The sequence below is a fragment of the Oxyura jamaicensis genome, chromosome 9 (assembly GCF_011077185.1).
Source record: "Oxyura jamaicensis isolate SHBP4307 breed ruddy duck chromosome 9, BPBGC_Ojam_1.0, whole genome shotgun sequence".
In the NCBI taxonomy this organism is placed as follows: domain Eukaryota; kingdom Metazoa; phylum Chordata; class Aves; order Anseriformes; family Anatidae; genus Oxyura; species Oxyura jamaicensis.
In genome coordinates, this window is record NC_048901.1 from 25408031 (window position 1) to 25424859 (window position 16829).

General features: G+C 44.8%; 1 protein-coding gene across 1 annotated transcript in view; it reads right to left on the reverse strand.

Annotated features, from left to right (window-relative positions):
• MED12L (mediator complex subunit 12L) overlaps window positions 1-16586 on the reverse strand; it is a 133455-nt gene extending 116869 nt beyond the window's left edge. Inside the window, exons 1-8 of the mRNA XM_035335224.1 lie at window positions 16530-16586; window positions 12748-12852; window positions 10750-10941; window positions 9190-9349; window positions 5698-5867; window positions 4852-4962; window positions 4203-4472; window positions 398-547 (exon numbers count right to left, since the gene is read on the reverse strand). Coding sequence (XP_035191115.1) covers window positions 398-547; window positions 4203-4472; window positions 4852-4962; window positions 5698-5867; window positions 9190-9262 — 774 coding nt within the window. The 5' untranslated portion in view covers window positions 9263-9349; window positions 10750-10941; window positions 12748-12852; window positions 16530-16586. The remainder of the gene's footprint in view (window positions 1-397; window positions 548-4202; window positions 4473-4851; window positions 4963-5697; window positions 5868-9189; window positions 9350-10749; window positions 10942-12747; window positions 12853-16529) is intronic.
• Between the last annotated feature and the right edge of the window lie 243 nt (window positions 16587-16829).

The following is a 16829-nucleotide window of genomic DNA, read 5'->3' on the forward strand; positions in this document are numbered from 1 at the left end:
TTGGGAATAACAAACTGAAATATGTTCTGTTCAAATGCTTTCATTTCTTAAGAATCATGTTGTACAATAAAATACCTTTTCATGTAAGGTCCTTAGATTCAACCCCATGGAAGTTAACTTCCAATGTGTCTGAAAAGTCACATCTCAGAAACGGTATGACAAGCTTCCACTTATTTGCCATTTTACATCTTAAAGTAACTGAAAACATTTGAATGTAAATAAAATTCCAGATATTTTCACAAAATTGGTACCTGACTGGAGAAACTAAGGTCATCAAACACTAGCACATCAACAGAACTACTGAAATATCTAAACTTAGGCATAGTCCTCGTGAATGCAAATCACCTTCGGGGATATAAAATACATCTTAGTAAAATGAAGATTTAAAAAAGCTTACCTGTTGATTAAATGATGAATTTCCGCCTGGCATAGGTAAACTAGATGGAGCAACTTGAAGTAAATCCAGAGGTGAGCCTGGATTAATGTTCTTATTTTCATTTGTGGAGTAATTCCACACCAAGGCACTTGGGCAACAAAGAGTTACAGTCTGCAAGCAAAAGTATAAAATAGAAGTAGTACATGATAGACAAGACCAACAATACCAATAATAAGAGACCATGAGACTAGAATCATTTTTGGCCTGTTACAGTGAAAGAAACAAAAGACAAGCCTATGCACAGTCACTTTAAAACATCAATTTGAAGAAATTAAATTACTATGTTATTTTCCTTCTTCATTATTAAAAATTGTATTTAAATACATGTTCAATTCCCATTTGCATTGCTTTTATAATGCCACAGAATAACATCACCAAAGGTTAATTTCAGTCAGATCCCCTCTGTGACACATGAATTGGCTTCAGAAAAAAAGTCATTTTGGTGTTTAGCTTTCAGAAAGAAGCTACATATGAAAAATTAAAATTTAATAAAATAATTAAAATGAATTATTCTCTCAGGATTCTAAAACCCACAAGTCACTGAAATGCACCAGTAACTTAACATTTACCTCAAAAGATTTTGCATTGACAGCCTTCAAAACAATCATTTTACAACGGCTTGAAGGCAGATCACAGAATCACAGAACTGTAGGGGTTGGAAGGGACCTCAAAAGATCATCAGGTCCAGCCCCCCTGCCAAAGCAGGTTCCTCAGAGCAGACTGCCCAGGTAGGCATCCAGACGGGCCTTGAATATCTCCAGAGAAGGAGACCCCACAACATCCCTGGGCAGCCTGTCCCAGTGCTCCGTCACCCTCACCATGAAGAAGTTCTTTCGCGTGTTGGTGCGGAACTGCCTGTGTTCTATCTTGCAGCCATTGTCCCATGTCCTATCCCCACAAACCACTGAGAAGAGGTTGGCCAAATCCCTCTGTCTCCCACCCCTCAGGTATTTATAGACATCAATGAGATCTCCTCTGTCTTCTCTTCTCCAGGCTGAACAGACCCAGGTCCCTCAGCCTGTCCTCATAGGGAAGATGCTCCAGGCCCTGTATCATCTTTGTGGCCCTCCGCTGCACTCTTCCCAGGAGGTCCCTGTCTTTTTCGTACCGTGGAGCCCAGAACTGGACACAGTACTCCAGGTGAGGTCTGACCAGGGCAGAGTAGAGGGGGAGGATCACCTCCCTTGACCTGCTGGCCACACTCCTTTTAATGCACGCCAGGATCCCATTGGTCCTCTTGGCCACTTAGGGCACACTGCTGGCTCATGGTCAACCTGTCGTCCACCAGGACCCCCAGCTCCTCCGCAGAGCTCCTCTCCAGCAGGTCGTCCCCCAGCCTGTACTGATACATGCGGTTGTTCCTTCCCAGGTGCAGGACTCTACACTTGCTCTTGTTAAACCTCATCTGGTTTCTTCCTGCCCCTCTCTCCAGCCGGTCCAGGTCTCGCTGAATGGCAGCACAACCTTCTGGCGTGTCAGCCACTCCTCCCCGCTTTGTGTCGTTGGCGTACTTGCTGAGGGCAGACACTATTCCCTCATCAAGGTCGTCGATGAAGATGTTGAACAAGACCGGACCCAGCACCAACCCCTGGGGAACACTGCTAGTCACAGGTCTCCAGCCAGACTCTGCTCCGCTGATCACCACCCTCTGAGCTCGGCCAGTCAGCCAGTTCTCAACCCACCTTACTGTCCACTCCTCTATCCCACACTTTCTCAGCTTTGCTAGCAGGATGTCATGGGAGACTGTATTGAAAGCCTTGCTAAAGTCAAGGTAGATGATATCCACTGCTTTCCCCCCATCTACTCAGCTGGTGATGCCATCATAGAAGGCAACGAGGCTGGTCGAGCACGACTTTCCCTTGGTGAATCCATGCTGACTACTCCTCATAACCTTCTTCTCTTCCAGTTGCGTGGAGATGGCATCCAGAACAAGCTGCTCCAACACCTTTCCAGGGACAGAGGTAAGACTGACTGGCCTGTTGTTTCCCAGATCCTCCTTCTTGCCCTTCTTGAAGACCAGAGTGACATTGGCTATCCTCCAGTCTTCAGGCACCCACCCTATAATAGATACCTATTACTCTTCAGCATCTAGTAATGTACAGAGCAAAAACAGAAAACTTTGGTGTTTTGGGGTCAGATTTTAAATATCATCTAAAGTGATGGCAGTTGGTTCATCTTATGGATTATTATTTTTGAAACTGCTGTATTACTTGTTGGGAAGTTCACCCAGTCCAAATCTGGATTACAAAGCAGTAATTTAGCAAAAAGATTGCTTAGAGAAATGCTCCTTTGAAGAACCAGAGAGCTTATCTGAAACAGAGCTGTCCTCTGGACCCACTTGGTAGCACAAGAAAAAGGGGTGAAAAAAAAAACAAAGAGCACACGCACAAACGAAAAAAAATAAAACAAATAGTACAGGAAGAGAAGAATGATTACCCACTGTGTTGTTAGTAGAGAAAAGTTGTAAAGCTGCCAAAAGAATACACAAATATACACCCGGCAGCCCATGATGGAGACAAATGCTGATGCTCCTATGACAGATCTATGTTCAATAGGATAAGAAGTTACAGCATGCGTAGAGTCAGGCAGGATCTAACTTCCTGCACTCATACACCTGTGGTGGGGTCACAGAAGCTCTGCTCCCCACCTGCTTTTTTCAGATATCATTGGCTGAGCCTTTCCTGCATGCAGCTCAGCCTCCAGGCTCTAACCTCCAGGTGGTGCTATGGCTGTGAGAAAGCAGCAGCCCTGGGAAAACACTTTAAAAAAAAAAAAAAAAAAAAAAAAAAAAAAAAAAAAAACCTGTGGCAGCAGCTAAACACTGGAAGCAGATGCTCAGAGAAGTGGTGGAGGTATTCAGAACCTGACTGGACATGGTCCTGGACGGGCTGCTCTTACTCGCTGTGCCTAAGCAAGGGGGTGGGCTACATGATCTCAGGGGTCCCTGTCAACCTCACCCATGCTGCGACCTTGTGATGCCACAGTCGTCAGCACACTCCTGGTACCACAACCAGGAGAGCTCTGTACAACCCCCAGAGGCAGACACTGAGCAGGCAACAGCAGGAGGGTTTGAGGAAGTCTCCCCAAGTAGCACTCAGGAAGGCTAACAGCAGCGGCAGAGCATCACACAAACCCTTGTTTAGGAAAAAACTCCTCCTGACAATCCTACCATCACTGACCAATAAGCACAAAAGAAGTTTCTTCTGTCCCACTGTCCTAAAAACTGCAAAAGTTGGTAAGGTAACAAACTGTAACCCTGCCAAAACCAGAACAGTCTGCACAGGCACCAAGCACCCACAACAAGCTGGAGGAAGCAAGGAAATCCTCAAAGGTTAGAGCTTGCAGGAGTCAGGATGGTGCTGTCTTCTGTCCAGCTGCTCTCAGCAAAGAGAGACTGGGTCTGGCATAAATGAGCAGGATCACTGGTGATGAAAAGAAGCTGCACAGAGCTTTACTGCAACCAGAAGCTCCACCGCAGAGCGGAGGCTTGGCCGCTCCTGCCAGCAGAGCCGCTCCCTCTCGCGGCAGAGGCGCAGACGCACACAGACAGCACGGGTCTCTCCAGGCAGTTCCGCCACCACTCCTCACAGTGTTTAGAATCCACCCTCCGGCTCCCTCCAGATGCACTCACTCCTCTCATGTTACCTGATGCAGCTGCATTCCAGACCACAGTTACTGCACCTTGTCAAACCCAGAAGCACACTGTTCTCCAATAAACTGAATGGTTACAGCCTTACAAACAAGGAGCAACGAAGCAGTGGCCTACCTGCAGCATACAACTAAGTCCATACACCAGTGGACGATGTTGTGGGCAGGAGAGGAAATCTGAGCAGGCTAGCTGTACTGGGCTCACCGCAGGACCAGGCGCGGTCGGACTTGGGGCTGCCAAAGGAGGGTTACTTGGTCCAATTATCATATGAGGAGAATGTGCAGCTACAAGATTAGGACCATCGCTTAACAGTAAAGACAGGCGTCTGGCACAAAAGTAAGCAAGGCGACGGGATAGGTAAGCTGATTGAACAAACTCTTCTGAATACTAAAATTAAAAAAAAAAAAAAAGTTTACTACTCCATAAATTCATTTCTCATTAACAATCTAACACATAACATGCATAAACTAAAAGGGATTACAAAGGACTATCCTAAATGCAAATCTGTAGTTCAGTCTAAAATTCTTCTGTCCTGCAGGACCAGCTACAGAAAAAGAAACCTCCTATCAATTCAAGATAAGAAGGATTATAAAGTTTAAAGGTGTTTATACATGCCAAGCATGCACCATGCAATGTATTTCCCCAAATGTCTTATGTAAAAATGCTTACACAGATTTTAACACCACAAATATTACAATTGTTTAACACGTACGAGTTATGCTTACATTGATTCTATAAATCACATGGCTTTAAACCATGCATATACCTGCAACATTAGCGGCAACAACAGCTTAAGAAGATCATCATCAGTAGGTCTGATTTTTTCCAAAACATCCAGTATCCATGTCAAATACTCATGTCTCTCAAGCATTCCTTCCTTAAAAGATTTTAAATAAACACATCACTCGTTAACTGGGAGCACTAAACAAGAAGGCGTGAAATTACAAGTTTAATTTCATTTGTGGTTTAACTCTCATTACCCATGGCAGCTACCAGGACACTCATACATCACTTTACATGCAAGACCAACCACCATCACAGCATCCGCATGGATAAGGGGCCGTGACCACGATTCAGAGTTATTTCTATTCCAGGAACAAAGCAGCATTCTTCCTTGGAGGCTTCTACCACCATCACTGCTCAAGCTCAGATGACCTTGAGTCAGTGTCTAGCAGGACTTCTGCTTACACTAAGCCACAACATGTCTTCAGCTGCAGGCTGTGTGACGGGGGACCCCAGGCGTCCCAGCTCCCTGGCCCATGCAGACTGCAAAGGTGGGCATGGGCTAGAACAACATGGAACTGAACAGCCAGGTCACCACTCAAACACCCAAGGCTTCATGCTCCAGAGCGACCGCAGCCTGACTCACAGTCATTACACACCCTTAAAAGATGGGATAATATAGGAAGAGAGAGAATAATTGAGTACATTGCTGCAATCACAATCAAGGACAATAAGCAAATCAAAGTTTCTTCAGCTAGCAGATCTCTAAAACGAATTAGCATTTAAAATTTATGCAAGTGTTATGACACAAACTACCAGTAATATCTCAAATTCAACTTTCCAAGAATGGCAACCTAAAAAAAAATCCATTCACTTCTTAAAGTATTACCTGAAACATGTAAAATGACAATTTTTCATTATATTCCCACTGCTTCAAGGCCTGTTCCATCTCTTGAGGCATCACCACAGTGCCGTTGCCTTGGCTGGATGTCACATGATAGAACTCTGCAACCTTTGCCAGCTGCTCCCGAAGGTATCTGGTTATAATTTGAGTCCATTCTACAGAATAAGTTCACAATTAGAACACTTCAGATGATAAAAGGTTTCTTTCACAGTGAAAATTGAAAAAAAATCATGTTGAAAAATATTTCTCCAAAGCATTAACACATGGTTGCATAATGCAGCACCCAGTGTGAATTAATGGGCTTTTTATGTGCCTCTCCTTTGCGCTGTTCCCAGAGCACATATATATCCTGTCAGGCGTGCAAGCAGCCTGCTAGCTTAGCGTGACGTAAAAAGCGCAGATATGAGCTATGCCTTTAGGGAATCACCTGTCTCTTTCATCAGAGTTCAGCATTCAACCACTAAACAGCTTTGAAACAGATCAAATAAATATACTTCATTACTGCCTTCCATATGGAGGTTTACTCCCCTCTTCCCTCCCCCTCCCAGTACAGCCACCAGAACACTAAACAGGACTTTGCACGAGCAATGGAATATAAGATTGTTCTTTCTGCAGTCACTGAAACAGACTACTCCTCCGGATTTTTCCTCTGATGAGAATGCAGAAGTTCAGAGGCAGCTCCTCAGGTCAGACTGACCTGCAGTGTGCAGAGGTTTGCAATGAGGACTGATTCGATTTTCTTTGTGATACCTAAGATAGTAGGTACTGCTCAGCAAATGCACAAACCTTCCCAGAACCATCAGCTTTTCTCTGTGCTCCAGCAGTGATTGTATACTTAGTATAATTGCGAGAAATTATTAAACAAAAGTAAATTGCTTGATCCTACACAGAAAGCGTTGGGAAAATAGGAATTGTAAAGAAGGCACACTCTGAACAGTGTAACTGGGACAGCCAAGGATAGTTGTTACTATCTCACAAACATCTGACAGTTGCATGTAATCAGCATGCAGCATATTTTGGACGAGCACACTTTCATGAATGCGTAATGCAATTGCTTTGACAACCTAAGCCTGTTTACTGTCAGAGTTACAGGAACTAGGGCTCAAACAACTATTTTTACTGTTTACTACCCACCTCAGATTTCAGCTAGTGCCTTCCTTTTGTGTTTTTTTCCCCTTTGAATTTATAACTGGCAGTTCTGTTAACTGAATATTCTGCCATAGAATACACGTTGAATGCTTTTCTAACCAAATCTGAAATTTCTGTATGGAGCTAGTGGGCTTTAGTGTTTTCATGTAGCTATTTAACTAGGTTTACCTCAAACATTCACTCACTTTTAGAAAAACAATTCCAAATCCACGATATCACACTTGGTTTCATGTCATGGTATGAAAGAATAATTTTCCCAAAGCAATTACCAAAATCTCTGTGCTGCTGAGTTAGAAACAACACAACCACCTTTCTGTTACCTAGGGGACAGAGCTAGAACATTTTGGGGAATGTCAAAGACTACATAGTAACACACATCAAATTACTTCCCCAGAAATTCCAAATAACCTAACAGAGAATTTGGACAGACAACATAATATTCAGTACCACTTTCGGCACAGTTACAGTGGAGATCTGCCTCAGAATACTCACTGATAAAAGTCACAGGCCCCTCAGCCCACCAGAACTCTCACTGGCTCTCCGTTCTCATTGTGAAGCAGATGGCACCGTCAGGCCAGCCAAAAGCAGAGCCTGAGCAGGAGTACCTGTGCGCCCCTCCACCACCACCTCTCACCTTCCCAGGAAGCAAAGGGCTACAGCTCAGAGCAGAGCAAACCAGATGACCTAGAACCTACCGCAACGGAGCGGACAAACCTAGCTTTCCTTACCTTCTTGCTTTGCTTTCTCCGCCACTCCAAGACAGCCAGGAAAGAGAGTGATGTTTTAACTGCACCATTAATGAGCATGCAACCAAAGCAAAGCAGTATCACTGGTCTTCCTACCCAGCAGCACCATTTCTGTCCCCCAGAACAGTCAGAGGTGCTCTCTCACCCTTAGCAGCACTACTCAGGACAGATTAGGACAGCAATCAACCTGCTCTCACTGCCTGTTTTCTGCTAGGGTCTACCCCCTATGCTTATGCGAATCAACAGAACAGGAAGACAGCCTAGGAGGTTAAAGAGAACCGAAGGGAATAAAACAAAGGCAAGAGGACAGTTTAGGGCATGCCTGATGCCATTTGCTGAACTGCAGGCCAATACACCCAAGCCAGCCAGGACTATTCCTAAAGGACAGCAGCTCACAGGCCATGCCAGAAGCATGCTACAGGCCTGCACAAAGATCCTCCAGACCAAGTCCTTGAGAGAGAGGGAAACAGAACCAGCAGGTATCAGCCTCCCTGTCCACTGCGCCACATAGGACTGCCCAGCTACAGGCACGCACCAGACTGAATTCACGAGGCTCTCTGACTCCCCCCTGTCCCAAAGCAGGGCAAGGTCAGAAGCAAACACCAGACAAGGCAAGCCAAAAGATGCTCATAGGGAAGCCTGTCAGTACTGCAGCCACCTCCATATAACTGAGCAAGGAATAAATATGTCATATTCAGCAAGTACTTCAGAAGGCCATGCCACAAGGACCCCACATCTGTAACTATAATGAAAAAATAAAGGCAAGATGTTTGCTAGGAAATGCTTTTTGGGCTTTAATTAGAAATTCAAAGTGAAAAATGAATGCTTCAAGCCTAAAAATAAAAACAAACAACAAGAAGAAACAAAGTGAAAGAAACAACAAAACGAGTTGGTAAAGGTAGAAAGATGTAGGAATTTCTCACAGTGGTATGGAGATGCTGCTAAGCAGCATCTGATCACAGATGCTTTAAGGACAAAGAAGGAAAAAGTTCATAGCACACTGTGGAAGAGCTGTAGCTATTGCATACAAACTGAGAGTAGAACTTCAACTTTGCTAATAGTTACCATACCTTTGATCTCTAAAAGGTGCTCACTGTTTGGTCTACTGGCTTGGTGCCAGACAGTGTCATTTAACATTAATACTTAAAATAAATACATTACCACCTATGTTTTAACACATATACTTGCAAATTCACATTTTGTTCCAGACTTTCCAAATCAGCAGCTCAGTTTGCTCCTTGGTAACGTTTATCTTAGCACAGCCTTTGCCACTCCTGGCAACCCCACAGAGACTGCCATCAGTGGTTAAGACACAGCGCAGTCGGCTCCTCAGATAGTGTGCGTGGAGATTTAAGGAGAAACCAGCTGGGAGGAGAACAAGCCAACAGGGCTGTATTTATGCTGCATGGCTTTTTGTACTCTTTGACACACGTCTAAGCAAAACCAATTAAAAAGACTTTTTATTCCCCTTCCCACTACATGGATTCATCTCCGGACATTCAGTAACACAAAAGCCATAAAGAGGAATAGCAGGTCCTTTCAGCTATTACTATTCATTTAGACATTAAAGTTGTTTATTTACCAATATTTGGATCAGTGGCCTGGCGTTTCTTGATTTTAGCTTCAGAAATAGCAGCATAGTAGGCACATGTCATTTTGATCAGCCATGCTGCTCGCAGCAGTGGCACAGAATATTTTGCTAAGTAAGCAAAAACATCTTCTTTTTTACTGAGAATTGGAACCTGAAATAAAACAGGAAGCAAGTTATAGCGCACAATCCAAACAGCAGCTAGCACCTGCAGGTTAGCCCAGGCCTCCTCTCCTCAACCCCTAACTAGCTGGACAGTGGCAGACCTCTTCAGCAACCTGGGAAACCACTAAGCTGACAAAGCCTCTTGTTTAGGCACATACAAAGAGGCATGACAAAAGAAAGGTACTGCCCCACACTTTCCTCAGGTTACACCAGGAGCATCCTTCCCCATCTCTGAGATGCCTACAGGGCCACTAACAAACCTGCCAATACAGCCAAAGACATACAACGTGCAGAAAGAGTCCTGCAAGCTGATCCTCGGAACTTCTGGAAAATAAGCACGTACTGAGATTTTGGTTATGGGTACAGTTACACAGATGCTGTCAGTATCCTGGGTGCCCTGGCTCAGAGCCCATAATAATGGAGTACACCAGGGAAACAAGGTGGCCGTCTGCGACACGCGTCTGTGCCAAGCACAGAACAGGTCTGCTCCCACAAAACTTTCCGGTGAAGAGCCACTCGATTCTGTCACAGCAATTCTTAAGCCCTTCTGCATAAAGGTAGCATAACTTTTAAATGTATTTTTAAAGCAACATTTATGAGTAAAAGACATTTTGCACCCAGTGGAGACAGAAGGGAGTAGAGGCACAAATACTACGCTTGCTGTCCCCCTACAAAAATACTAATTATTCCTTCAAGTATTCAGTCTTTCTAAGAGAGTGCCTGGAGAACAGAAGTGCATCAATGCAGAAAAGCACAGCAATCCAAACACAGATGATTTTTGGTAACATTATTTTGTAGTCATTCTAAGGTGTAGTCTACCCAATTAGTTTAAAGGGCTCCTAACACGCTTATGTATGTCCATAAGCCCCTTTTTATTATTTTTTTTTTTAAGTATAAATAACAAAAGAAATCTCTCTGGTGCTTTTATTCAGAAATTTAACCTCTAATAAAGTTATAGGGAAACTTAGAGTTGGTGGTATGCTTGCCTCTCCTCCTCTTTGTTGAGAAATTGCAGAATGCAAAAGCAGGAAATAGAATTTAAGATCTTACTGCTACTTCTTTTGACGTCAGTGGCAAAATCTCATTATTTCATAGGAACTCTCATAAATTACCCATTACCCTAATCTCAGTAAAAAAGGTAATCCCCCATGGCCACATTTCTTTTACATAGAGTTGCCAATTTGTATCCATGTGCCTTTCATCCCACTTCTGATTTTCAAGAAACTACTTCTAGTGTCAAATAAAACACAAAATAATAAAACATTTTTTAAAAACAGATACAGCTTAAGCTCTAACCTTTTAACTTATTTTATGAATACTGCCTTATCCTTACAGACCAATTCAGTACAACCCAATATCCAAGAAATAGGGGAAGGAGTATTTTAATACCTTTTTTGCTAAAATAGTCAGTGGTTTACTTCCTGCTAAATCTGTAAACCAGTTGTGAATTGCACTCTGAGACCGAGCAGTAACCAGCCAGTAGTTATCTTTGGCATTTACTTGTGGTTTCTTCTTTCCTGTGTCCTGGAACGTGTTAAGTTTTAGCTTTTCTGCTAATATGCTGCTAAAGTAGGCGCCAATCTGGTGGGGAAAAAAGGGAGGGGAAAAAAGGAAAAAAATAACACACATGACAACCCAGTTAGCAAGCATCTATTGGACATTAATGCACATAGAGTCGCTATCTGAATAGATGCAGTCATCACTCTAGTCCAGGCTATCAATCTAATAAGATTACACTTTAAAGCCCTGCAGCTAGCAGATAGATTCGTGATATTAAAGCAACTGTGCAACTCTTTTGCAATATTGTTATAAAAGCTGCAGGCCAGCAAAACCAAGCCAAAAACCAGGCCTCAAAAACAGACATGCAGCCACCACTTACAATGACTTCACCGTAAATCACCAGAGGCACATCACTCCAAGAGCTGAGTATCTCAGATTTAGGACCTGAGACAGCATATTCGAGAAGTGTCAGCATTTTATCACACCACAAAGTATATATACCTGTTGTTCGCTTCTAATAAGAACAAACTACACTGCCACAAGAACTGTATTAATTGCCGGTGCATTGTCAGTTACCGCAGGCAAAACTTCAAAGATTTGGATAAGCTAATAAGTCTTTGACTTCTATTCAAAATGCCTCCACTTCCACTCATTACCTTCAGAATGGAAAACGTTGTAAGACTTCCTTACACAGCACTTTCAATACCAAAACAGCAGGGGGAAAGAAAAAAAAAAGCCCCAAAGAGGTTTTAGTTACTGTGTGAGGTTATTTACATACCAAAATTACTATAATACAAATTAAATTTTAATTAATTTTTAGATCTGTCAATAAGAATCAGGTGTTTGATTTTCAAATAAATACTTTCATAGTTGGGTAATTTTAAAACCTATGAAAAGTTTTTAATGAGATACTGAACTTATTTTGGTAATTCTATACTCACATCTTCCAAACAACTATAAGCAATTCCTTGTGAATTTGTTTTACTTTTCAGTTATGTTCAATAGTCAAAACAAGACTAATTAAAATGTGAGACAGAAAGTACCTGCAGGTGGCAATTCTAGCAAACAAAGAATGTAACAGAAAAACCTTTAACATTTCAACAATAACAGCCTTGTCATTTACTTGTATCACTTCTTCTCATTTCAGATTTATGCTCTGCTAAAATAAAAGAGCATCACTGTAATAAGTAAATCCAAATGTTCCAATAAGCCATAAAACATCATATATTTTACAAGTCTCTTTGTTGGAAAACATTTTTTTAAGCTTCTTGATAAATTTCTCATTCAAAATTGTTTCTTTGTGTTTTCCCAACAGAACAAAAAAGAGAGTATACAAATCTGGATAGCTTACTCTTTTTTTTTTTTTTTTTTCCTAGAGTTATAACTTTCAATTCGGAAGATAATAGCTAATATTTTAGTGATTTTCATTGCTCTTTTGTATCTCAAATATCTTCAACTCTCAAAAAAAAACATAGGAGAGCTAGGCTAAGTTTCACTAAACAGTCTGAGTTTATAATAGAAAACAGTCTGATGAAACACATACAAGACCAAAGCAAGGGAATGGTTTGTAAACACTAGGGACTTCCAGGGAAAGAGTCACTAACGGCTTTGTAAGTGAAGCAAATAAAAGAACAGGAGCAAAAATTAACACATTTTCTACAATGAAGTGCAATAGCTATGTGTTGTTCTCAGTGCGCGTGTCTTCCTCTGAAGACTAGTAACACCAGGTAGCAGGACCACAGCTCCATGTTCCTGTATTAGTTCTGTAATTAACTTTAACATGAAGACTTCCAACTAGAAAGCAAAGAAGTCGAGAACCAAATATAACCATTACCAGCTTGGTAGCAAGCTAAATAAACATACTCCAGGTACAAAGCCAGGCCTTACCTTTGAGGCATTAATGACGATATTTCTAGCAGACCCATGCTCATCTCCAGAGAAGGCAGGCTGATTACTGAAGCCCTGCTTTACATTCACTGCAGTAAGTTCATCCTGCAAAGTGTTTTAAGGATAAAAAAAATGAAATGACAATTTAGGAAGTCACATCATTCTGAGAAGCATGTTTTTACAAAGAAGTGTTATCTGTATGCTAGTCCATCACACCTGAATAACCCTTCAAATGTTTTGTACGTACAGGATGCCAGCGAAGGGAAATGCAGTGCTTCTCCGATTCCCCGGTTCCCATTAAGTGTTCTCCTAACTACAGACTTCAAGGCCATAACTTGATAAGGACAGCAACCGTTTTGCTGAAGGAGGGTTGCTGCCCACAGAAAGGGTAGCAGAAAACAAGGCTCAACCTCCTTGGAAGTGAATCATCTGTGGCTTACCCAGAGGCACTGTCGTGGCTGCATGTGGCTGGCACGAGGGTCTTGGTGCCGGGGCAGCCAGCAGCACCGGGCCAAGCGCAGTGCCCGAACGCATCCTGCCCCACGGGGCCTCGGGGGACCCCTCAGCGAGCACGGGTCTGAGCTGCACAGGCCGGAGAGCTTGCTTTGGTTCTTCCTTGGTCTCTCCCCGAAGAGAAGGCAGAAAACTCCCTCAGCAAATCAGCCACCTGCCACCCACGGTACTTTCATCAAGCCCAGCCTGCCGTCTGCAGACCACCTCCAGCAGACGAGATGTAAAAACCGTCCCCAAGATGACTATGAAATGACCCATGAAAACAAAGAACAGCTGAAATGCAACCGAGCAAACAAACAAAATAAAAAATGAGGGGAAGAAAGAAAAATGTAGTAACTTTATTAGATTTGATTACTGGTTTGGGGCACCTTCTCCCCAAAAATAATGACCCAGAAACTTCCGTTGAGTTTATTCGCTTGTGCTTTGCAATGCGTTTTGCTTTTCAGTATTTTCTCAAAGTTTGTGAGTAACACAGAAGACAGCACTGTATTTAAAGAAATCTAAGCTCTCTAGGGTTTATGAAGTTAGCAAGCCTCATCTAAATTTTAAATGAAATCAACAAGAAGTGCTGGAGCACTCCTCCACCCACACTATCCCCAAGACAGCCTTGAAAACACAGATGAAGGCAGAGATGAAAGTGATCAAAGGGATTATAAGCAAATAAATAAAAGGTAAATGGCAAACGGATGGAGATATATGTTACTATTAGAGCCATTTCCACAGATGACCCCAGCTCCCTTATCTTTAAATTCTTCCTCCTCTGAAAAAATCTGTCTAGATATAGCTATGCTGAAAATAACTGAGAACCGTGTGCGGTGCTGCTGTAGCTACCTTACTGTACGAGCAAGCTGGGGATGGACTGACAACACAAACACAGCAGTGATTTGGTTTTGTCTGGCTCAGATTTCTCCCTGCCTCCAGCCGTAGTTCAGAAATTTTAAACACGGAACACAGGACAGCTGCATGACCAAACACCATCTACAAATTGAATTAACAGACATGCCACCCGTGAACACAACACGCAGAGGTACAGACAAATCAACAATAAAAGTTAGCTGAATGTTCACAGGAGTTCTCATTACGTCTCACGCTAGCCCCACTAATGGCTCAGGGTTGTTTTCCACGAGCACAGCTGTCCTGGCAAAGGGCAATATTTCCTAGACAAAGCAGCAAGAACCCCAGCACAGCTAAGCTGTACAGCGCTGAAGGCAGGAGGGTTGAGCATGCTTTCACTTGGCTCGACTCGCGAGCCCCTTCCTAATGACAAGCACAGGAGCACAGCACGCTGCTGTCACTGAGCGATCTGCGCTGGATCCGCCGCGCTCCTGCAGGGATCTCGAGCTTCCTTTCCAAATGTCAAGCAGGACCCCAAGCGAGCCCAATCAAGACTTTAAATGGCTTTGAAGTTTAAATAGCCAAACGAACACCCAGGCCCAAATTGTATTAATTTATTTTGGAAAGTATTTTAATTGTTTCCCATGGAATGCTTAAAATCTACCTACACATTTGCAGCTGAGCCTTTATGAACCCAACACGCACAACCCTTACAGAAACAAAGCCTAACAAGTTCAGACCAATGTTCACAGGAGCGGAGCACAGTCAGCTCCACGGGAAGTCAGACCCCAGACTAAACCCGCCCGCGTTACTTCCCCGCACCGCAGCAGCGAGCCCTGCACAGCCTGCTGGAGGAGGCGACCCACAGCGTGCAGCGGCCCGGCGCAGTTAGGGCGCTCACACCTACACCAGCGAAGCCACCACAACGATCAGGCACCGCGGCGTTATCGTGGGGAGTTCTGGACTGTGTAATTCTGCATTAATCTGCTTTTAACAAATGAGCTCCTGCAACTTAAGCGTTTTCCTACCTCCTTGTTACCTGTTTATTCCTTACAACACTTGTTTATGGCAGACAGTAGGCGACAAATGGAAAGCTAGTTTTGAAAAACTAGGAACTGGCCAGTTTATTCTGACTTCTAAACTGAGCAGACAACGTACAGAGCTACGCTAGCACAATTTTACAGTCAAAATATTTGAAATACATTCTTTTTCTCCCTAACCTCAAAACTTTCCTTCAGAAGAGAAAAGAAGTTCATGAGCTCTTGAAAGGAACGAAATGGATCTTAACTCAGTCATTCCTTCCAGATCCTCTCTCAAGCTCCATCTTTCGTCTTGTGCCTCTTTATTACAAGAGGGCATCCCCTTTCAGCGCCTTGGAGCTCCAGCAGCATTGGTGTGAAGGCCCAAACCCTGTGTGGGAAGGTCCAGCGTTTTACCCTGTGCTGTAACCGCTGTGCCAAAAACCCTGCACTGAGTCTGGGCTTACACCACGCAACGGCGGGTGCCTTCTGAACGGTGAGATCAAAAAGTAACCCCCGAAAAGAGACTGGTGTACAATACCGTGCCAGCTGCAGATCAGCAAGCACCCTGGGACTCGTTACAACGAGAGGAAGAACAGCGTGGCGCTCAGAGGAGCTCTGTCCCCTTGGCACCCGCAGCTCAGAAACCACAAACAGGACGAGCCGTACTGAGCAGCCAGACACAGGCAAGTTTCTCCACCGGCTAGGAAGATGACATACTGACCACGCTACAAAGGGATAGGAACACCATTCTCTTACAATACTGAAGGGCCTAGAAAGACAGATACATTCCCAACCACCGTGAGGAATACTGTGAAAAGGCAGAAAGACGCTCCAGATCCAAAAAAAAAAAAAAAATCAGAGATGGCTCGAAAGATTAGCAATAGACTAAAATACGCACATCTCACTGCATGTTATTCCATGCCCCTCTCTGCCGGCACTGACCAACAATCACCCTCCGACGAGCACTGGCCAGCCAACGCAAGCCAGACGGTAATTCTCATTAACAAGTTAGCCTCAATGGGCCTGCTTTATGGAAGTCTCAACAAGCAGACAGCGAAGCACAAAGCGCACTGCTCTGTGCCCTGCTGCCCTTTCGCCATGTCGTGGAGGTGACCCCCTAGGCCAGTCTGCTGCTGGCTCCTCTGCGCAACGAACCCGGCGGGATGGAAGGCGGCCAGGACAGCAGGAGCGCGGGCCGCCCAGAGCCTGCCGTGAGGCCGGGCACCACAGCCCCGTGTGCGAGGCACGAGGGCAAACCCCAGAGACCCCCACGGGCTTTCTGGAGCCTTCCCCCCGCCGCCTGCAGAGCGCAAAGCGGGCGGCCTGGCTGCGGTCAACCCACGCCTCGCCACCGCCCCCCGCTCCCTGCCCCGGTCCCTGCCGGGAGCCGTGGCGGGGCCGCTGCTCTCGCACCGGACTGTGGCTGCCCAAGCCTCGGCCCTCCGATTCTGGGGACGTTCCCGACCTCCGAAGCCCTGCAGCCCGGTCCTCCCCTCCCTTCCCCTGCCCCGCACCGCCCGGCTGGCCTCAGGGGGCGAACCGGGAACCGGCCGGGCCGCGCCGCCGCCCCGCAGGGCGGGTGCGGGTCAGCGGGTGCCGGCCAGCGGGTGCCGGTCAGCGGGTGCTGCCAGCACCGCCCCGCCGCGGCCGGCCCGGCCCAGCCCAGCCCAGCCCAGCCCAGCCCTACCCGTGCCCAGCCCAGCCCAGCCCTAC